Here is a 23841-nt window from a genome sequence, read left to right as displayed (position 1 = left end):
TACGTTGTTTCTCTGTGTGATGGTTGCAGGAACAGTTCCAGTTCGCTCTGTCGGCCGTGGCCGAGGAGGTGCACGCTATCCTGAAGGCCCTGCCTCAGTGAGCGGTGCTGACGTCATCAACCTGTGACGTCACAGCTCCTTGACTCGTGGACTCGGATCACGCACCAGCCGGACTGTGGACGAGGCAAGCGGACTTGTGGATGACGTCATGTGACGTAGGCAGACCTGTGGATGACACCAAGACAACCGCTGGACTCAGCTGCTGATTAGAATGACGTGCAGGGACCCCACTATCCACTTCGTCTGTTCGTCTGTCTGTTTGTGTGTTAGTCTGCCGGTCCGTTTGTCTGCGCGTCCAGTCCGGAGTCCCAGCACTCAGTTCCTCCTTCCCCTCCCTTTGAAGTGCGAGCCATGATCTCGTGTAACACTTGCAGTTCAGTCATCAGCACTTAGTCTTCAGGCAAGAAAGAACTAGGACCTTATTTATCAACAGTTTGTGGTCAGCGTGAGAAACAAGACCAGACCCACCAGTTTATTGTCACTCTGTACTGTGGGAACCTTTCCCCCCACACAAACCTCTCCCGTTCTCGACCAACATTCACCAAATGGCAGGTGCCAGAGATTTCTATTAGTAAGATTTCTCTGTTTTAAAAGGGGTAAATTACATCCCAGAAAAAATCCTTCCCACTGCAGGATCTATAGGGTAGGAAAACTGACTCCTCTTTGCAACATCATCCAGGCTGAGGTTTGTGTACGGGGAAACTGTTTGCCACTGTAGAGGTTGTGACTTATACGTTATGGAGACTTTTAAGATTAGAAAAGAATGGTTGTTTTAAAGACAATGTGTTATGGTAAACTTTAGAGGGTAGGAAATACTGTTGTTAATCTTTGGTCTAGGGAAGACTTACAGGCGATGGAAAGGACAACAGCCAAACAACGTCTATGTGTTATCATGTCAGACCCCTGTGTGTAGTTGTGGTGAGTTGTTGTATTTTGGTCGTTAATTGTCATCAGTTATCACATCCCTCCCCTCCTTATGTCCTGATCTTGCTCCAGTTTAACACGTTACAAACACAGCTGCAGTACAACATCTTTCAATACTCTTTTAACAACAGCAATACGCTTTTAGCACAATTATCCAATCAACACAGTTTCTTTTTATTTTGCATTCTTTCGTTGTTTTATTGTGATTTTAATAGAATTATGATGAGTGAAATGAATTTTAAGGAGGGTTGGTTGATATTTCAGAATTATTTCTTGTTACACACCATTGATATGAGACAATTTTATTATTTGTAAAACCTGTCACGTTCGGGTTTGTCCTGCTACTTTTTTTTAAATACTGGATTGTTATTGCACGAATAGGTGGATGACATCTCCTTTATGTCCGAGGTTAACCTTCAATCAATCAATTAAGCCTAAACAACGTTTTCTTTGCTAAAGGCTAATCGATTTGAAGTATTTAAAACCCACTGATATTTGTGTTATTCTTACTTCAGGAAGTGCACAACTTTGGTTACGTTTTGTTTATTTCATACATTATGATTGCTTTGACAGCACGAGTTTTCTTCTTGAGGCATGTTTGCAATTCAGGATTTTATAGAAGAGCATACAGAGGGGTCCCATTTCGGTGTGGTCTTGCTTAGTAACAGCAAATGGACGGAGATTTAAGTCCTTTCATTTTGAGGTTGTTGTTTGCAGTGTTGTTTATCAAGAATTGCATGAATTATTGCGCCAAACAACAAAGCAGGGACACTTTGTGATCCAGTTCAGCATTTCAAATTCGGCCTTTCCCAGGAAAATTTGCCGAAGATGTTTCCAATTAAGTTCGCCGAATCCGGTATTTTTCCGGGAAGCTGTTTGTAATCTGCCATTGACCAAAGCTCTGTGGGTTTTTTAGTGTACATTCCTTGGCTTTTATTACCATATATTGCTGGTTACCCAGGTAATGGTAGAAGATTCTTGTTTTGCGCGCTTTTAAGGTAACAAATTTAAGTCTAGATTCTGCTTATGTTCTTTTGTTTGGCAAATATCTTTAAAGAAAATCACTCTCTATCAAATCTAACAGTGGAAAGAATGGCAATATTTCCTTCGAAATGTCAGCTTTAAGCAAGGAATGTTGTATATCTGTGCACACTTTTGCCAGTCTGTACCAAAATGATTCGGACTTTTTGCCAAATTGTAACTGTCAATGGTGAGAGGCTGAGCGTTGACGAGGAAAAGGTATTTCCCAAGACGTTTTTTAATCTGTTTTATTGATTGTGTCTTACTTTTTGGTATTTGTTTTAATCAAGCAGCTCGAGTGCTGTTTTTAAAATACGCATTTGAAAAGTAATTTCAAACATTATTTGTGGAGACAGGAAGTGCTGCAATTTTCTAAAGTTTGAATATTTTAAGCAGTACCCTGTTTAGAAGGTACATTTAAAATTAATTGTGGGCTTCATAAATGTGCAGCGTCAATATATTTTGATAAAAGCATTCCGAAATCCTTCAAAGCTTAAGTTGACAGGTCATATCTAGTCTCAACAGTGCTCGCTCGGGTTACTGGAGATGTTTTCCTCTAGTCAGCTGGTTTTCCCTGCCGGCCCATCCTCTTCCCCAACTCCTCTTCCTCCCAAATCGTCATTACCTCTCAATATCCCCTCTTCGTTTGCGCGTTGATTATCAAAATTCCTCGTTGCGCAGTGCAACCCGAGTTTGTTGAAGCCTTTGTCAAGTTTTGGTACCTTCTCTCCTGCTCAGACGTATTTGCCCCTATGTTGTACGTTTCTCGATTCCTGTGATATGATATCCATTTGTTTCCCCCTTCTGTCAGGGTTGTTTCTTCTGTCAAAACCCGATGCATTCCACATTCGGCAGCTTTCTGTCTAGCAAAAATTCATGCAACTACGTTATGTAATTATTGAGGATCCACTTTTTCAAGAAGCTTTGGCGGTTTAGCTTATAGTTGTCAGGGAAAGTATGAACCAGTATTAGTAAGACAACTGTGTTTCTCTAAGGAATACTCGTGTATGTATGGATACAGAGTAGATACCTACATAATTGATGAGTCCAAAGCTATTCGGAAAAAGGAGGCAAGTCGTGGATAATATAAACGTTTTATCCAAGAACTTCTTAATATGAACTGAAAACCAGATCATAGATAATGAATGAGAACACTTCGTCGTGGATAATGTGAACACTTTATTCATCAACATGCATCCCTCCTAATGCGACCTCTGGGTACATCAAGTATAGTGAAAACGCTTCATCATGAATAATGTGAACATTTCATTCATAATTTCAGTTTCCTTCCTTGATCGAACATGGATAGTGAGAACACCTTATCATGGATAATGTGAACATATTATCCACGAGCGTCCTTTCTAGTACATACTGTGAAAAGATGGTGACAAAATGTGAATACTGTATCCGTAATTGAACTTCCTGCTGTGAATGGTGGGTTTTCCTTGGAACACTACCACTGTTCTGGAACAACGTATATTCTCGCTTGTCTTGTATAGAACAAAAAAAAGGAAGAAACTATGTATTTTATTAACACACTTAACTCAATTTGTGTTATCAGTGTACTTTTCTCTCAGTTTTATTTTTCGTGGACTTTGTTTAAAAGGAATGCCATACAGACAACCAACGTTGGTCTTAGTCTTGTTTCTGATTGTGATAAGCAAAACGGTGTATTCGTTTTGGTTGGTGGCGCGATATTTAAAAAGAAGATAATTCCTATATATACTTAAGCCTAAACAAATCTATTGAATGTTATCATTTCGATGTTGTTTGTTGGCCTGTCTGTTCAGGACTTTTTTCTTTGGTCATCATTGCATTGTGTGGAAGTCAGTAAAATGCCCTTACTGCAAGTGTTCGTCGCTCGACTTGCATGTTGATTTTTTAACTCTCTCTCTCTCTCTCTCTCTCTCTCTCTCTCTCTCTCTCTCTCTCTCTCTCTCGCATGCTCGCTCTCTCTCTCGCTCGCTCTCTCTCTCTCTGAGTGTGTGAGTGAGTGAGTGTGTGTGTGTGTGTGTGTGTGTGTGTGTGTGTGTGTGTGTGTGTGTGTGTGAGTGTGTGTCCAAGACACAGCCAAGCATACAGCCAGAACAAGAAGGCCTGGCTGCAAGTTTATCGCTTTTCAGTCCAAGACGCATGTTTGCAAAACAATTTATTGACGTCAAGTTCTCAGTACAAAGCAGTTAATCAGTACAACACGACTATTGCAATTTGTAAATAGGTTCTGACAAACACAATGAGTTGTACGGGCGGACGGAAATGTTGTAGTAAAAATTAATCAGGTTTAAAGGTCAATTAAAATTGTAAATATTCATCACCGTCATTGTACATACGATAATTAATGCAACCGAAGCGGAATTAGTAATGCGGTTCCACACACACACACACACACACACACACACACACACACACACACACACATACACACACAACACATATTTAGCAGATTGTCAGCATACAGGAGTGCAAATACTGAAAGAAAGAGAACAAGACTTTTTCTCATCAGTGGAGAGGAAACTCGTCAGAGCACACTGTCAAGTGTAATGACAAGAAGTCACCTCACGTTTACTTAACAATTATACACACGTGCATACCTGCAAAAACATGGTCGTAGTTTTCGCATAAAGAGTTATCTCTATAACCTAAAGTGAGCTGTGGTAGAGTTGTACCGCTTGAAGCTGAGAAAACATTAAACAAAGTTTAAGACTTCAAAGACCAGACGGTGGCAGGCTTAACACAAAGAGTCAATGAAAACAGTCATTAATTCAAGACAAAGAAAAATACTGAAACGGAGTCAACCTCATGAAATATATATCTTGACTGTTCAGTTGTTTTACCCAAAAAGGACGTTAATAGAGCGATCTTGAAATACTGAAATGCATTGAACAGTTTTACCGCGGATTTGTATTTCATATTCGTGCTTGTGTTACGTTAAATGAACGCTGTGTTGTAATAATTGTATTGCACAAGCTCGTACACACACGCGCACACACACAGACGTATACATACACACACACGCGCACATGTACAAACAATGATAAACAAACACCAGAAGTATCCGGCACTAAAAAAAATACTCTTGGACTAGACATATTTCTCGGCACGATCTTAAAAACACGGGAAACTGTCAGTTCTCTTTCGAATGCTATGTGTGCTATGCTTTGTACAAAGAAATTCTGAGAGCATTGTACAATACACCGGCGGAACGCTACCCGAAAACGAGGTGTTCATAAACTTACACACACAACTCTGACATCATTTTTCTCTCTCGGTTCATCTTCAAAAGCAACGCAAATATATATGAAAATGAATCGGACGCTGACGGTAGAACTGTGTTCACAAGGAAGATACTATTCTTGAGCAAACATTCAACGTTACACAGCGGATTCTTGAAGTAAAGTTTTACCCAGAAATTAGGCAACGCTCTAACCATCAGGCAAAGAAAACAAACTGTATTATTACATATTTCAAATACAATGTTTGCCCATCACAAAGTCAAATGGACAGAAAAAATGTGCTGAGGAATTGAAAACGATTTTACGACATACATACACGAACGCACGAACACTCACGCAAGCACATGACACCACACACTCTCACTCTCTCTCTCTCTCTCTCTCTCTCTCTCTCTCTCTCTCTCTCTCTCTCTCTCTCTCTCTCTCTCTCTCTCTCTCTCTCTCTCTCTTTCACTCTCTCACTCATTTCTTCTCCATGGTCACCAGATTAATAACAATCTACGAGGAGATGTGTAAACAAAGTAACACAGTCATAATTATATCTGTGTCGGGTGTCAGCTCCGGAAGTGACTTCTGCAACACCGTCGTGACCAGAAGACTGCTTGCGCGCAGGAAGGGGCGCAACTCAAGCCGCCAGGCTTTCTGTTGTATTGGTTCCCAGCGAGCCATCCTGGCTGACTACGGCTTGTGTTGACCTGGCCGTGGACTGAGTGGGCACTGTAACAACAACCATCATCACCATCAATCATCATCAGTAGTAGCAGCAGCAGCGTCGTTGTTGTCGTCGTCTTTATTATCATCGTCGTCGTCGTATTCTGGCATATACACAGTACTGTACATGTATGCTTAAGAAGATATGATACAAACTAGACAGTTTGACCCTCCCTCAATATTTTGCCATTGTTGTTTCCTTGAGTGTGTGTGTGTGTGTGTGTGTGTGTGTGTGTGTGTGTGTGTGTGTATATATATATATATATGTGTGTGTGTGTGTGTGTGTGTATATATATGTGTGTATATGAATATGTATATGTGTGTTTATATATGTGTGTTTGTGTGTGTGTGTGCGTGTGTATGTGTGTATATATGTGTGTGTGTGTGCGTGTGTGTGTGTGCGTGCGTGATGCGGGTGTGTGCGTGCCGCGTGCATGTGTGTGTTAAGAAGTCGTGGCACAACGTTAATAATGGCTCGAAAAAGGAAAAGTCACCACACCTAAAACGTCCGCCCTTAGATATCTATCACAGGTACGAACACTTACTCCGAAACATTGGTTACACTCAACCAACCATACAAACAAACAAGAATAAGATCATTTTAACTTTCACAAAAGCAGAAGCCAAAAATGGACTCAGCAGGGTAGGAAAGGGATTGATTTTGCTGGCTCTCCCTCCCTCCCGAACCCCTGGACAAACATTGATTTCCGAGCGGGAGCCATGCATTCTTCAGGCATCAAAGGTAAGGTCTATGCATGCAAACTGCGCATGTTACCGTGCTCATACGTTGTGATGCCGCCATTTAAAATGTAACAGATTATTGTCTGCTCGTGGAACTGTTCTTTTCGCTAAAAATGCTGGAGCAGTATTGCAGATTAAGTCGGACTATTAAGTTGTGACGCTGTCTTGGTGTCTTAACCCCCCTTCTAAAGACCTCCAAAACTCGGAGAAAAGCAGGTCTTGAAAAGGAACGAGTTTTAAAATTATAAAAGGTTATGAACAGAAAGCCTGTGGAAGCAATGTCTTAAAAGGGGGTGGGGTAAATCGGGCGGTGGGGGGGGGGGGGGGGGGGGTCAGGTGGAATGGGTTTTTTTTAAACCAGGGGGTTTCCACTGTTCTGTACAGGCGTTTGCATTATGTATAGCCTTTTCTTGCCGTCGCAATCAAATGGGTTGGGTTTGTTTTTTTTTAAATCGTGTACACCTTGCATCACACAGCAGGCCATGTAAATTTAGTATTCTCTATTTCTGTGCAATGCGTTTCTTGTTTTTCTTCTTTTCTTTAATTTGGTTGTTATTTTGTGCTGAATCGACTTTGTACCTAACACTTATATCAGTCTGTGACCAAAAAATGCCCAATCCACACAGAGAGCGGTCGGACTGTTGATTGTTGGTGGGCTAGGTGTCCAATGATGATCTCACCCCGTGTTAAAGCCTGGACACATCTGTGGAAGTGTACTGTAGATGGTTCACTCGAGAAGGAAGGCACCTTTAACACAGTTTACCTACAACTGATTTAACACAGCTCAGGCGGCTTCATCTTGCGATTTCCTTACATCGACAGTCCCATAGGTGGGTTGGTAGAGCGCTGGATTTGTGTTCCTCTGTTCACTGGTTCAATCCAGGCCGAAAAGGACACGGGGCAATAGACATTCTCCGAAATAACTGTCTGGATTTAGAAGCGTTGTGGAAGAGTTGCGCCCCTTATCTCGTACAGTCCGGAAACACGTGCATAATACATCATCGGAGTCAGTAATTCACTGCGATCGTGGTTTTTATCTGGTCGATCACGTGTTTTCTGTTTGTAACGCTTTGTTTCTTCCACAACGCTTGCAAATCCTGACAGATTTATTTCCGAAAAATCGTCTATTTTATACGATGATTCATGTCCAACTACCATGTCACCGCCGTAGCACGAAAAAAACACCTTTGTCAGAAGTGCAGCTAGGTACCTGATTACACCTAACCACGCACACACCTGGTAAGTGCGGCTCATGTTGCTGCCAGCTTTCCACAGGTAGTATAGGTTTAACAAAAAAAGTTTAGCAAAGAGGTAGGCTACTAATGTAATGCAATGAAAAAAAAATGAAAATGAAATAGAGGATAAATGAGCCTTACATGTAAACTGTAAAATATCGACTTGTGATTTCTTCTTGTTATAGCGGTTGACAAGGCACATAATCCCGATGAAGATTGCGATGCAGAACCAGAAAATCCCAAACCTGAAACACATAAAAAATGTCGACTGTTTAAAAGTAGGCCTATATGTCATGCACAGAATTTAAAACTCGCGTTGTAAGGAATTAGACATACCAAAATACCTGCAGTCAACCTTTCAATTCACGCCAATGCTGTTGATGAGCGACAACACTTTAGTCCTAACACACACACACACACACGCACGCCTACACGCACGCACGCGCGCGCGCAGACACATACACACGGATGGAAGAGGGGTTTGAATGTGGAAGGTCAAAGTCTTATTCAGAGGATAACGGTCCCATTTCTGTGGACATGAACGGATCCATTATAAACAGAATGAAATCAATGAATGCTTTTTACATCCAAGAGTCGAAAGATTTTCAAGCGTGTCGCGAGTAGTGAAAGAGAGAGAGAAAGATAGAGAGCGAGCAACAGAAGACAAGACAAGACAAGACAAGACAAGACAAGACAACATCTGTATTAATGACAGTAAATGAAAAGCACGTATATACGCGTGTTGCCGTGTGTGTGTGTGTGTGTGTGTGTGTGTGTGTGTGCGAACGTACGTGTGTGCGTGTGTGTGCGTGTGTGTGCGTGTGTGCGTTGTGTGTGCGTGTGTGTGTGTGCGTGTGTGTGTATGTGTGTGTGTGTGTGTGTTTGTGTCTGTCTGTGTGTGTCTGTGTGTGTGTGAGTGTGTGTGTGGGTGTGTTTGTACGCGTGTGCTTCCGTGTTATAATTGTGACTAGTTTAATAGGGCATATTCACACTAGTTCATGAATCTTCCCACGAAGATGAACACTTCAGGATTTAATAGAATATCGACACTTGAATTGCCCAGTCCTGTGTCAGTTACAATCAAGCCGAGGAATGAATCATGAAGTGGGTATTTGTCACAGTATAATGGTTTTACAGCCTTTTGTAATTTAGCCCTAGCCTTAGATTGGGTTATCTTTATTGAACAGAAAAAATATTGAGTTTGAAAACAAAGTTTTAACACTTTAACGGTGTGTGTGTGTGTGTGTGTGCGTGTGCGTGTGTGTGTTTGTGTCTGTCTGTCTGTCTGTCTGTCTTTCTGTGGTCATGTACGTGTGTGTGTGTGTGGGGGGGGTGGGTGTGTGTTATTATCTGTCTGTCTATCTTTTTGTTCCCCTGTGTGTGTGTGTGTGTGTGTGTGTGTGTGTGTGTGTGTTATAATTGAGACAGACAGACTAGTTGAACAGGGCATATTCACACCAGTTCACGAAACTTCCCACGAAGATAAACACTCCGGGATTTAATAGAATATCGCCACGTATCTAGTCTTGTGTCTGTTACAATCAAGTTGAGGAATGAACCATGAAGTGGGTATTTGTCACAGTCTCGTGGTTTTACAGCCTTTTGTAATTTATTCTCCTATATATGAAGCCATGTTTATTGTGTGTCTTCCCCGGCGCCTGGCTTGTTTTTTTCTACCTGAAGTGGTCCGGCTCACTCGTTATACATCCGAGTGTTTCATAGCAACCGGTTGGTTACCAGTCTTCTCATTGTGACTGACGGCCGGTACGTTTAGCTCTCATACAAAGTGCGTCCTCTCCTCCCTTCAGGGCCATTGCTTTTGCCTGACCCCTTACCCCCCCCCCCCCCCCCCCCCCCCCCTCTTTTACCCCAAACCCTTATGTTCATGACTGACCGCCTCTTGCTGCCGCTCCATTTTTCACAACCCCCTCTCCGCTCCGACCCTACTAGTATCTTCGTTCACAAGTCCAACAATGCGTACTGTTCAACCTTCAATATTAATGCGCGTAAATATCAACTACACTGAACGCATTTATACCTTTGGGTCATCAAATAAGTGGGGAACCCCAGCCTTCCTTCGTTCTTTCACTCACAGAGAACAGCGAAAGTTTCGCAATATGCCTTTCTCCCCCCCCCCCCCCCAACATACACCTCTATCTATCATTCCCATGCATCCTCTCCCCTCCACAAACACACTCACACATGCACGTATGCACGCACGCACGCACGCACAAACGCACACACAAACACACACGCGCACACACACGCGCACACACACGCACCCACCCACGCACGCACATACTCGGGCGCGCACACACACACACACACACTTCAAAAACATCGATTGGTTGTTTCTTTTCTGTGTCCAAGAACTAGGGCAATCATGCACCACCCCGTGATTCACAATGCACGCGATTTCAAAGTTTAACTTCTAAACTCCGTATAAGACCACTAGATCGACCAGCTAGTAGTGAATGCTTTGCTGAGTCCATGATTGATCGTTCCAATACCTACCCTTTCCTATTTGTGTGTATCCCTACAAGACATCAACCCCCCCCCCCCCCCCCACCCCCTCAATCCCCATCCTCCGGAATCCTACCCGTTTGCTTGTCCTCTTTATCCCTCCCTCTCAGTCAAAACGAGACCTGAGACAGATTCGCAACAAGAGCTAGGTGTTGAAAACATCTACTGTTCCAACTTGAGCTTTTCCTTGAAACAGTGCGAAGTGAACTCCTTGACGCTCCACAAAACACACTCACCCCAAAGCCCCGTCCGCACTCTCTAGACTCCTACCCCTTTATTCATCTTCTAAATCCGTCGCTTTCGATCAATGAAATAATCAATAAAAGATCTCTAACTGTTTCTAAACAACAAGCAAGAGCCAGCCTGTTATTTAAGGCCTTGTCACATTTTACTGAAGAGCACCCCACCTTAACACCCCGGACTCCTACCCGTTTATTCACCCTCATACCCCCCCCCCCCCTTCTCCCTCTCCCCTCCCCCTCTCTCTCTCTCTCTCTTTTTCTCTCCCCTCTCTCTCCCACCCCCCTCTCTCTCTAATCCAGGAAAGATATTTGACAGATTCCCAACAAAACAAGAGCCAGTATATTTTGTTTTCAAAGCGCAATACCTCTCTGTATAGAAGACCTACTCACATCCCAAACCCACACCCACATCCTCCGGATTCCTACCCGTTTTTCACCCTGGTAAACCCTTGCTCTCAATCAATACAAGATTTCCAGAAGACCCGCACCAAAACAACAAGATCTAGCATGCTATTCCCAGACGTTGACACGGTCATTGGGTTGCGTTCACAAGTTGTCACACGAGTGCGAGGAGCTTGTGGCAACTGAGGTGTCACGACCCAAGCAGGCCTTTTCGCCAGCTTTTCCGCTCGGTTGCGCCTCTTATCGAATTGTTGAGGGCATAAGAGTCAATCACCGTCTGTGTAGGCTACCATGGGGTGTTGAAGGCTACCCTGGGGAAGTGTGTTTGAATAGTACGTAGGCCGATGTTTGTATATTCCTTGTAAAAACGAAAGGTTTGAGTATCCATTCAACCAAATGAGGACACAAAAAGGGGGTAGGGATGGGGGGGGGGGGGGGGGGGAGTTGAGTAGGTACTTAGGAGGGTAATTAAGTAGTCCCTTTGTGTTCTTCTTTAGTGTTGTGCTTATACTTTCATTCGCCCCTTCTTTTTTGTGTGTGGCTTTCTTATATATTTTTTTCTTTCAATAATTATGTCTTTCTTTCTTAATTCCTTCTTTCTTCATTAGGTTTCACTTTCTCCCAACAGATATACACCCCCCCCCCCCCCCTCCCAAACAAACGTGTTTTTCTCAAATATTGTCATTTCTCATTAAAAGTAGGAACAGACATCTACTCCAGATTTCATTTTGTGCACCGCTTTTGTAAAACTTTGTCTAAGAAACATTGATAAACTAATTTATTACCAATTCAGTGCCCCATATGGCTTTTTGACCAATCAGGACGGATTCTAGGTGACCCTCTAAATGTTATAACGTTCAGGCAGGGACATGTCGAGAAAAAAGATATCAAACATGAGACTTTTAGGCGAATGCTGATATCGTTTGTGAGACATGTCTGTTATCATTTGCTAACAGTCAGCATATTAGAAATAACGGTTTTATTACCGTTTAATTCGACCAAAAGAAATTTCGAAGCAACCCCGCGAATTAGACAGGACAGCCGCAATGGGAACTTGAGCGCTTCTACTTGATTATGCCTGTCAGTCAAAGAATTCTCGTGACCTGAGTCAGCCAATCAGAGTAACACACCTGACGTGATGAATATTCACAGGTCAAATGCCTTTGACACACAACAATCTCACATGATAAACCATGTTGAACATGCGTTTCGATTGCTTCGTTTTTTCTCGTTGAACAGAGAGCGACAGATTTTGAACCGACTCCAGACGGATGGGAAATGACGTAAAGATACATTTGATGTAAAGCGAGTGGCGCAATTTCACTTGATTTTTCCGAACTTTGATCATTTAGATTTCAAGTGAGCAGTCGGCATTGCACACTCAGACGATGGGCGGTGCCTTGCTGTTCCGTTACGCACCCACCGACAAAACTCGCTTTTCGGTATTTTTTTTTAGATAAAGAGAGTATTACCTGACAGCATTTGAAGTGTCATTCTTTAGAATAAATCACGCTGATATTGTTGAATTACATTTTTACTTTGTCTTGTTAATTTTTAGCGTGATAAACAAAAAGGGTCCCTGCCTGAACGTTATAACATTTAGAGGGTCACCTAGAATCCGTCCTGATTGGTCAAAAAGCCATATGGGGCACTGAATTGGTAATAATATGAGTTATTTCTAATATGCTGACTGTTAGCAAATGATAACAAGACATGTCGAGAAAAAAGATATCAAGCATGAGCCTTTTAGGCGAATGCTGATATCGTTTGTGAGACATGTCTGTTATCATTTGCTAACAGTCAGCATATTAGAAATAACGGTTTTATTACCGTTTAATTCGACCAAAAGAAATTTCGAAGCAACCCCGCGAATTAGACAGAACAGCCGCAATGGAAACTTGAGCGCTTCCACCTGATTATGCCTGTCAGTCAAAGAATTCTCGTGACCTGAGTCAGCCAATCAGAGTAACATACCTGACGTGATGAATATTCACAGGTCAAATGCCTTTGACACACAACAATCTCACAAGATAAACCATGTTGAACATGCGTTTCGGTTGCTTCGCTTTTTCTCGTTGAACAGAGAGCGACAGATTTAGAACCGACTCCAGACGGATGGGAAATGACGTAAAGATACATTTGATGTAAAGCGAGTGGCGCAATTTCACTTGATTTTTCCGAACTTTGATCATTTAGATTTCAAGTGAGCGGTCGGCATTGCACACTCAGACGATGGGCGGTGCCTTGCTGTTCCGTTACGCACCCACCGACAAAACTCGCTTTTCGGTATTTTTTAGATAAAGAGAGTATTACCTGACAGCATTTGAAGTGTCATTCTTTAGAATAAATCACGCTGATATTGTTGAATTACATTTTTACTTTGTCTTGTTAATTTTTAGCGTGATAAACAAAAAGGGTCCCTGCCTGAACGTTATAACATTTAGAGGGTCACCTAGAATCCGTCCTGATTGGTCAAAAAGCCATATGGGGCACTGAATTGGTAATAATACAGGTACTACACGTCATACTTACCAGAAGTACCAGAGAGAAGAACAGTAGAAATCACCAGAGGAGTCAACACACGCCTCAGCACACTGAAAGCAAAATGGAAAACAAAGGTGTCAGGATTGTGGAAACAGCCTTCTGAATTTTGCAATAAAGAAAAATACTTATATTCAAACTATAACGCATCGCATGTTATCACGCATGGCCTGACGCACACACACACACACACACACACACACACACACACACACACACACACACACACACACACATAGTACATACACACAAAGAGACAGACAGACAAGACAGACAGACGGAGAAAGAGAGAAAGAAAGTTTGTTTGTTTGTTTGCTTAACGCCCAGCCGACCACGAAGGGCCATATCAGGGCGGTGCTGCTTTGACATATAACGTGCGCCACACACAAGACAGAAGTCACAGCACAGGCTTCATGTCTCACCCAGTCACATTATTCTGACACCGGACCAACCAGTCCTAGCACTAACCCCATAATGCCAGACGCCAGGCGGAGCAGCCACTAGGTTGCCAATATTAAAGTCTTAGGGGTTCGAACCCACGACCTTCCGATCACGGGGCGGACGCCTTACCACTAGGCCAACCGTGCCGGTCCAGAGAAAGAGAGAGAGAGAGAGAGAGAGAGAGAGAGAGAGAGAGAGAGAGAGAGAGAGAGAGAGAGAGAGAGAGAGAGAGAGAGAGAGAGAGAGGGAGGGAAATAATTATAGTGAGTAAAATTAATGTAATACAATCGACGCCATTCATAAACACATGAATTAGAACTGAATTCATGTTTGGATCAGCTCATTGGTTTGAAATAAGCTGTGCAGTACTTGGAGTTTGCTACAGTGTGCCAGTTGACTATTTTATAAATAATGAAGGTTGTTTAACCTAAACTCCCTTTAGACCCACCATCGATAATAGGTAGCAACAAAATCAATGGCTGTCATCACAAAAAACAATTAACACGTGTCACTGATATCAGGCCATCAAAAATCATAATCACATCAGCAGTGCATTCACCAGCCACAACAACGGCAATACCAATGGCAACCCAACCCACACAAATGATTGCAGCAGCAGCCCGCAAAAATCAACAGTGACAGGAGACACCTTTTAGCACGGGCAACGCGGATTGTGGAAGGTCAAAAATCGCTTGGTTAAAAGCGAACTCGATTTTATGACGAGTACCGTGGGTTTTCGAACGAAGAGCCACGTCACCAAGGAGAGGAACTCAGATATCCTCCTGTTGTTCGCCTGTCTATGAAATGAACCGAAGTATTCCTGTCAGGACACTTATGGTAACAAGAGAAATTGCGTGCATGTAATTTTTGAGTGCATCACTATTGGAACGATGGACAGGCCCTCACTGATCAAGTCAAGTGAAGTCAAGTGTGTTCGATGGAATGTTTTTGGGGGGCTAATCGACGTAACGATTGTCGAATGACTTTTGGGCCGCCTCTATCTCACCAAATGACCTTTGGGCAGAAAACAAGCAAGCGAGTCCTCCTTAACGCCACCAGATCAAGCGAGAAAAATCTGCTGGATTAACTCTCCACCTAAGCAGGACATGTCCTGCTGCGGTCAGTAGAAAGTCATTGGTACCCAAAGCGGACAACAAAATCTATCCCTCCATTTCCTGCTTCACTGGTCAGCCTCGTCAAGGGACAGTGACACGACTAAACGTGACTTGGCTGAACGGGTCTGTTTCACCACTTTAGTACATACAGTTGGCCAAAAAATTATTGCAACACATTTCAAACCCAAATTAAAGCATTAATTCCTGTGTAATTTCATTAAAACTGTATATGCCAGTTAAGGCCGTTTACTTAACCTTCAGGATCACCTTCTGGATTAAATATTTCTTTAACAGGGATCACGTGACCGCCGCTCAAGTAAGGGTACCGTCAAAATCGACCAGACAAAAACGGAAGAGCCGAATGAAAAATCGACCAAAAATCACAATAGGCAAAACTTTGCAACTTTGACATACGAGAAGAAAGTCAAACCAATTATCTACCCTGAACAGATTGTTTTGTTTTGCTACCTTGCGTATTTCGCGTGCTATGCTATTCCTACTGATGCAGGTGTCAATCGCAAGAGCGGTCAAAAACGGGACGTTTTACGTCAATTTTTATGGGTATCATGTCAAAAAGCGCTACATTTTAGCAATGACTTGGTGGATTGCTTTGACACTTTCAGAATATTTTACCAACATAATAGAGATACTTCGTGCGAAAGTTTGGATCGTTACGGTTATTTATCCAGATGTGACACAATGTTTCGAAAAATGTTGTTAAACTTGTCATAGGATTGTTCACTTGTGTCCAAAAAATTCCTGATTTTGCATATCTACAGATAAATGATTGATACAGATTCTGTCTAAGTTTCATTTGCGTGTAGCTGCTGGCGTTAATTTGCTAGTCATGCAAACACATGAGGAAACAAGAAGGGCAAAGCCCATACGACTCACATGCTTGACCTTGACATGGTCAAATAACTAAACCTAGCAATGACATCATACACTAAGAACTGCTTTACACATTTTTCCTACCAAAATACATGTGACCTTGACCCAAGGTCAAGGTCATCCAAGGTCATGCAACACAAAGCTGTTAATTCAAGACATAGGAAGTACAATGGTGCTTATTGGCTCTTTCTACCATGAGATATGGTCACTTTTAGTGGTTCACTACCTTATTTTGGTCACATTTCATAAGGGTCAAAGTGACCTTGACCTTGATCATATGTGACCAAATGTGTCTCATGATGAAAGCATAACATGTGCCCCACATAATTTTTAAGTTTTAAACAGTTATCTTCCATAGTTCAGGGTCAAGGTCACTTCAAAATATGTATACAATCCAACTTTGAAGAGCTCCTGTGACCTTGACCTTGAAGCAAGGTAAACCAAACTGGTATCAAAAGATGAGGCTTACTTTGCCCTATATATCATATATAGGTGAGGTATTGAATCTCAAAAACTTCAGAGAAAATGGGAAAAATGTAAAAAAAATAGCTGTTTTTTAGGCAACATTTATGGCCCCTGCGACCTTGACCTTGAAGCAAGGTCAAGATGCTATGTATGTTTTTTGGGGCCTTGTCATCATACACCATCTTGCCAAATTTGGTACTGATAGACTGAATAGTGTCCAAGAAATATCCAACGTTAAAGTTTTCCGGACGGACGTCCGGACGTCCGGACGGACGGACGGACGGACGACTCGGGTGAGTACATAGACTCACTTTTGCTTCGCATGTGAGTCAAAAAATGGAACGTTCACGCTGTTTCGTGCTTACAGCTGTTATCGCTGCGTGCCTCTTTTAAAACATGCTACGGTCACGCTTGCCGCTTGGCTGGGCATCGCTGTGGCACCAGAATCATCGCTTAAATATGTAGCGTGTTTACAGGCCCAACAAATTTGCGTCAGTGCTTACACGCACATAAAACTTTAGCAGTGTGTGTATCAATCATTGGCTCACGAAGTGTAGCCTATGCGATGCTAACTTTTGTCTGTCTGTGCGTGCGTGCGTATGTATGTATGTATGTATGTATGTATGTATGTCTGTGGTAGAAACTTTAACATTTGAAGACGTCATATTACATTGACGTCACATTATGACGTACGAGGGTTAGACGTCACGCGATGGAATTACTGAAAGTCTCGGTGATTGTTATTTTGAGCGGGCCGAGACTATTTGGCAGTCGTGTCCATGTAAGTAGGCTACATGCAGACAGACAGATCTAGATCTAGTGTCTCGCTTTCTTGCACAGTTTCACCTATGCTCTTTCTGTGTGTGTGTGTGTGTGTGTGTGTGTGTGTGTGTGTGTGTGTGTGTGTGTGTGTGTGTGTGTGTGTGTGTGTGTGTGTGTGTGTGTGTGTGCGTGCGTGTGTGTGTGTGTGTGTGTGTGTGTGTGTGTGTGTGTGTGTATGTGTGACGGAGTGATTGAGTTTGTGTTACTGTTTGTCGATTTCTTACGTGAGCCTTGAAGGCTTCGCCTCTTGTTTTTCTAAAGACATGCAAAGTCATGAATTTTTTGGACCCAAGGGAACAATCCTATGACGAGATTAAAAACTTCTTTCGAAAAATTGCATAACATTTTAACAAACACCTGTAACAATCCATCATTTCGCTCGAAGTATTTCGATTATGTTGGTAAAATATTCTGAAAGTTTCAAAGCAATCCACCAAGTCATTGCTTAAGTGCAGACTTTTTTGTCATGATACCCCTAAAACATGGCGCAAAAAGTCCCGTTTTTTACCGCTCTTGCGATCGACACCTGCATCAGTAGGAATAGCATAGCACGCGAAATACGTAAGGTAGCAAAACAAAACAATCTGTTCAGGGTAGATAATTGGTTTGACTTTCTTTTCGTATGTCAAAGTTGCAAAGTTTTGCCTATTGTGATTTTTTTGTCGATTTTTCATTCGGCTCTTCCGTTTTTGTCTGGTCGATTTTGACGGTACCCTTACTTGAGCGGCTGTCACGTGATCCCTGTAAAAGAAATATGTAATCCAAATGGTGATCCTGAAGGTTAAGTGAACGGCCTCTGGCATATAAAGTTTTAATGAAATGACACGGGGATTAATGCTTTAATTTGGGTTTGAAATTTGTTGCAATAATTTTTTGGCCAAGTTTATATCATTATTTTGTAAAAAATAAAAAAAAAAATAAAAAATTAAAATAAAAAATTAAGGAGAAGCGGAATATTTAGTGACTAATATACTTTCAGATTGTTTAGAGGCCCAGTCTGCCACAAATGGTTTACAGACCGATTTAAATCTTCTCATAAAAAAGCAGTTCTAACCTTATGGAACACACTTGCAATAGCATTTAACAGCATTAAATGACACAGTTCGTTTGAATGGCAATTTAGCTCGCGTAAACCACACACCAGTTTTCGTGGTTTATCTAACCCTGAGCCATCTTGGACCCGTGTGATCAACTTTCCTTTTTTTCACAATTTAGTCGTCAGTTTGTGATTTCAATGCGACAATGTATCTGCAATAGCACGTTATTTTGTACCTCTGAATCTAAAACGCAACAAACGGCTGCGAGTCACACGAACTTATCGGCGGCGATGGGTTCAAAGAAGCAAGCGCTATGCAGAAAACTCGTCTGTGGGCATAAACGACCTTGCCTTGCTGGCGACATTCACCCGAACCCTGGACCGCCACGAACTAAGAAACCTAGCGAGCTATCTGTTATACACATAAATGCTAGAAGTATCAGAAACAAATTAGATATAATAGAAACAGAGACTAGTACCCACGATATTATAACGATCTCAGAGACATGGCTTTCGGAGACCACTTCTAACTACGACATTCATCTTAACGGTTATCACCCCCCAATTCGTAAAGACAGACCTAACGACCCCCACGGCGGGGTAGCAGTATACGTGAAAAACAGTCTTGTGTGCAAACCAAGGCATGACCTTCTGATCCCCCAGCTTGAGGCCGTATGGGTTGAAACTAGATTAAACCAGGATACGCTGTTAATAGGTACATTTTATAGGCCGCCTAACTCTAATGTAGAATACTGGAAACTCATCGATCAGTCCATTAAAAATGTCGCCGCTTCAGAGCATATGTTTATTATTCTTGGTGATTTCAATTCAGATTTTACAAACAACCCGTCGCAGCATCTTCTTGATATTATCACTTTAAACAGTCTACAACAACTAGTTACACTTCCGACCCGCGTTACAGAAACAACATCGTCATGCATTGACCTTATTCTTACCTCGAGTGTAGACATCGTGCAAAGCATTAACGTTCTACCCCCTATTTGCAGCGACCATTCTGTGCCATGTGCGACAATCAAGAAACACATACATAAAACTCCTGCATCTAAAAGAACAATATTTAACTATTCCAAATTAAACAAAGAAAAATTCCTTATCGAATTGAGGAAAATCGACTGGATGAACATTGCAACGCTACACACTGTCAACGAAGCTGCCAGGTCATTTTCCGAAAAGCTGTTAAGTGTCGCAAGACTATGCATGCCAGTAAAGACAATAACTGTTCGCGATCAAGACGCACCATGGATGACAGAGGAAATTATAAAACTACGCGACAAAAAAAGATCAGTTCATGATACAGCAGTGCGACTAAACACACCTGAGGCCTGGGAACACTTTCGTATGACTCGCAATAATTATACTGACACAATTCGTAATCGGAAATTAGAATATATAAAAGAATTAGACAAAAAAGTATCCAGTGGAGATAACTTTGGCACTAAAAATTGGTGGAAACTAGTTAAATCATTCTTATCAAAGAAAGGATCAAACCCCAATGAAATTCCTCCTTTGACGTCAAACGGAACAACCTACTATACTAACCTAGAAAAAGCAAACTTGTTCAACGACTTCTTTATCCAACAGTCCATTGTCGAAGACGATATGTCAGACATTCCTGAAGTACCAAGGCTTCCTTGCAGAATAAACAATCTCACACTTTCAGTCGAAGAAGTTAAAAATACGATTAACAAACTAGACAAAACAAAAGCAGTCGGTCCAGACGAAATCCACAATCGAATTTTAATTGAGAGCTGCGAAGTGATTTGTGACAGCCTAACTGCACTGTTTAATCGGTCTTTACATGAAGGACTTTTTCCGTCAGTTTGGAAAATAGCCCACGTTTCACCAGTTCATAAAAAGGGGAACAAAGATACATGTAGTAATTATCGTCCAATCTCCCTCCTAAGCTGTGTTGGCAAAACACTAGAGAAATGTATACAAATTCATGTCTTTGACTACTTAACACAAAACAATATCATTACAGAGTCGCAGTCCGGTTTCATCCCTGGAGACTCAACTGTTTACCAGCTTCTTACAATATACAATGACATATGCAAATCACTCGATAATAGAATAACTACCCAAGCAATCTTCTTTGATATATCCAAAGCATTCGATAGAGTTTGGCACCGGGGCTTATTGCATAAACTCGAAGCCGCTGGAATTAATGGGCCATTATTAAACTGGTTTACAGACTACCTAACAGATCGAAAGCAAGCAGTTGTATTAAAAGGCAGTAAATCAACTTATCTTCCAGTAGTAGCGGGAGTTCCTCAAGGTTCAGTGCTTGGACCCTTGCTCTTCCTAATTTATGTAAACGACATTGTACGTGATATAGAATCTACGATTAAGCTTTTTGCTGACGACACTAGCATGTACTTGTCTTTAGCCAATCACAACATCCGTGCCGAAATTTTAAACTCAGATCTTGAAAAAATTGTAAATTGGGCAGAAACATGGAAGGTAGCATTTAACCATGCAAAAACTGAATTGGTGAACTTTTGTACACAAAGAACCCCTGATATCGCAGATCTAAACTTTGGCAATACCATCCTTGAAAGTTCCCAAAATCACAAACACTTAGGAATAATAATACAAAACAACTGTAAATGGGATGAACATATAAAATCTCTTGTTGCAAAGTGCAGAACTCTCGTAGCTTGCTTGCGTACATACAAATATAGACTGAGCCGAAAATCATTGGAAATTATGTATAAATCCTTCATTCTACCACACTTTGATTATTGCGACATAATATGGGACAATTGTAGCAAAACCCTAACAGATGAACTCGAACAGTTAAACCTAGATGCAATACGAACAATCATCGGAGCTGTCCGCGGAGCCAGTCACTTTAAGCTTTACGGAGAATCTGGACTCCAATCATTATCTGAAAGGCGTAACCGTCATAAACTAACAATGTTCCATAAAATTACTCACGACAAGACCCCCCCATACCTACAAGCAGCACTCCCACCTCTCGTAGCAGCCAACAACCCCTACCACAGACGCCGCCCCTTAGAACGAAGTATACCCCCACATCGAACAGAAACGTACAAAACATCCTTTTTTCCTTCGACAACAGTACTCTGGAACCAACTACCTGAACAAATACAGTTAACCGACTCCCTCGGGGAATTTAAACATTACTTAACAAAAGACGACACACAAATTCCCGTTTACTTCTACAGTGGCAGTCGACAAACACAAATAATCCACACAAAAATGAGACTTAATATCAGCGATCTAAAGAAAGACTTAGTTGAGCGACACCTTGCGGAAAATAGCGTATGCGACTGTGGTGATGGAACAGAAACTGCAACACACTTCTTACTAGAATGCCGTTTACACTTAGCTGCAAGAAACAACACAATCAACAAACTAACCAACAACTTCATACACACAGATATTCTACTTCATGGAAACCCCTCCTTGCAAACAAAAATTAACAAAAAAATCTTTTTAACAGTGCAGGAATTTATTGGACAGTCCGGCCGTTTCGAACAGATAAACATGTAAAGTGAAAACAAAATCGATACGTCTACTCGTCTCTCTCTCTCTCTCTCTTTCTCTCTCTCTCTCTCTCTTTCTCTCTCTCTCTCTCTCTCTCTCTCTCTCTCTCTCTCTCTCTCCCCCTCTCTCTCTCTCACTCTCCCCCTCTCTCTCACTTTCCCCCTCCCTCCCTCCCTCTCTCCCTCCCTATCTCTTACTCGCTAACACCATCAATATTATATATGTATTCTAAAACTGATTTTTGTTTTGATGTACAATTTTCATTCAATTTTCTTTTCATGTTTACTTGCTTTTCATTTAAACTGTACCCTCCCCAATCACATAATTCACCTCCCCCTCCTTCCTTCCTTTACTGTCTTTCTTTATCATCATTATGCAACGTTCATTACGTTATTAATAGATTTGGTTTATTGAGACAAATTTTTCAGCCGTTACCGCCTTATGTTGTACTGTCATGCAGGAACACCACTATAAGCTTCTAGCTTGTTGCTGTTTCTGTGAACTTTGTACACATGTCATGATTGTAACCTTTGTTAAAATAAACTTATGTTTAAACCAAACGACCTTGCGGGACTTGCTTTTGGGCTCCCTTTTTTTCAAACTTTCAAAACTTCGAATTATACTGATCTTGTATTGATGAAAAAAGAATTCTTTTATGATTTAAGAAAGTTTGTGTTTATTTATTATTTAGATTTTAAAAAGTTAGGTCTAGCGCCAAAACGAGGTGTCCGATTTGTCGCATTGTAAATCCGACTGGCCACGCAAAAATAAATTCTTTGAAAAATGCTCGCTCTTTACGGAGGGCACCTAGGATGTTCTCAAGCGGTGAGTGTTTAAACGAAAGGGTGTTTGTACTGTGTGTAAAACCCTGACAGTGTCGGTGATCAGAAACTGATGGTTTACGTGTGACTGCATGAGTGTGCCTTTAATGTGTTATTGTCGGTATTATTATTATTTTTTTGTTTTTTGTGGTAGAATTCAAAGAGAGTGAGCGAAAGAACATTGTGAGTGGATGGATAAATGTTATTTGATTAAATGCTCCAAAATGATGTGCTTGGCAAAGCTAAAAAATAAAAATCTGAAAACTATGCATTTTTCGAGAATGTTTAACATGTCTTAAATTGGCAGTTGTGGATGCCACATGGCTTTGATGATGATCAACAAGTGGGGAAACGTCTTCTTTTCAAGGGGGGGTAGTTGACAGGAATGTCGTTTGGAGTCGAAACTTTTGTTTTTATTTCGGTAAAACTGCCGAAGTTTACCACGTTGAGGAAAATGTGATGCGTAATGTGTTATGGCTATTTCAGCAAATTTGCCTGAAAAAAAACACAAAAATGAAATGAAACTAAATTGAAGACACGGTTGGGGACTCTTCTTAAACCAGAGGATATGACAGGGGGCACACAAACACAGAGGACGTGCCAGTAAATACGACGGTAACAAATATATATGTACCTTAACAAACGTCTAGCAAAAACCTTTCCTTCAACTTTTGGACGATCCAAATGAAGAACCTCGCTCAATGTCACTTTTGTTTTTAATATTAATCAGTTGTCAGTATGCAAAAATCCAAATTGGAACAGTAAGATAGGTGAACGAATAGTGTCAACACTGTTCCTCTCAGTGGGAAAATCATTGTAGACTATTGTGTGTGAAGCGTGACCAGTTGTAAATTGATAACGGTCTGCGACTGAGAGTAAGTGACCTGTGTTTGCTTTGTGTCGGACTTTGGACGGTCGACATATTGACCCAGCCCGAGAAATCCAGTGGCTGTTTAGATTTGCGTTTCGTCATACCCACCCCTGGGTTTCCATTAGTGTTATGTAGCGGGTAAATGGACGTGGTTTTGTTTTAGCGTCGATCTCGATTTTACTATCAAGTTGTCGTGCATGCATCATTAATGTCCAT

At 41.6% G+C, this 23841-nt stretch overlaps 2 protein-coding genes across 5 annotated transcripts in view; one reads left to right on the top strand and one right to left on the bottom strand.

Annotated features, from left to right (window-relative positions):
- The window catches only part of LOC138982390 (receptor-type tyrosine-protein phosphatase N2-like), a 179670-nt gene extending 175811 nt beyond the window's left edge, over positions 1–3859 (top strand). For all 3 annotated transcript variants that reach the window (XM_070355658.1, XM_070355656.1, XM_070355657.1), the window contains one exon: positions 30–3859. In XM_070355658.1, the coding sequence (XP_070211759.1) occupies positions 30–101 (72 nt within the window). In that variant the 3' untranslated portion in view covers positions 102–3859. The remainder of the gene's footprint in view (positions 1–29) is intronic.
- Positions 3860–4136: 277 nt separating this feature from the next.
- LOC138982389 (uncharacterized) overlaps positions 4137–23841 on the bottom strand; it is a 52809-nt gene continuing 33104 nt past the window's right edge. For both annotated transcript variants that reach the window (XR_011460859.1, XM_070355655.1), the window contains 3 exons: positions 13624–13685; positions 8066–8169; positions 4137–5954 (listed from right to left, as the gene is read on the bottom strand). Coding sequence is in view for 1 of the 2 variants with exons in the window: in XM_070355655.1 (XP_070211756.1) it covers positions 5863–5954; positions 8066–8169; positions 13624–13685 (258 nt within the window). In the remaining variant the exon portion in view is untranslated. The remainder of the gene's footprint in view (positions 5955–8065; positions 8170–13623; positions 13686–23841) is intronic.

This window comes from Littorina saxatilis, linkage group LG12 (assembly GCF_037325665.1).
Source record: "Littorina saxatilis isolate snail1 linkage group LG12, US_GU_Lsax_2.0, whole genome shotgun sequence".
Taxonomy (NCBI): Eukaryota; Metazoa; Mollusca; class Gastropoda; order Littorinimorpha; family Littorinidae; genus Littorina; species Littorina saxatilis.
This window is presented reverse-complemented; position numbering and strand designations above follow the sequence as displayed.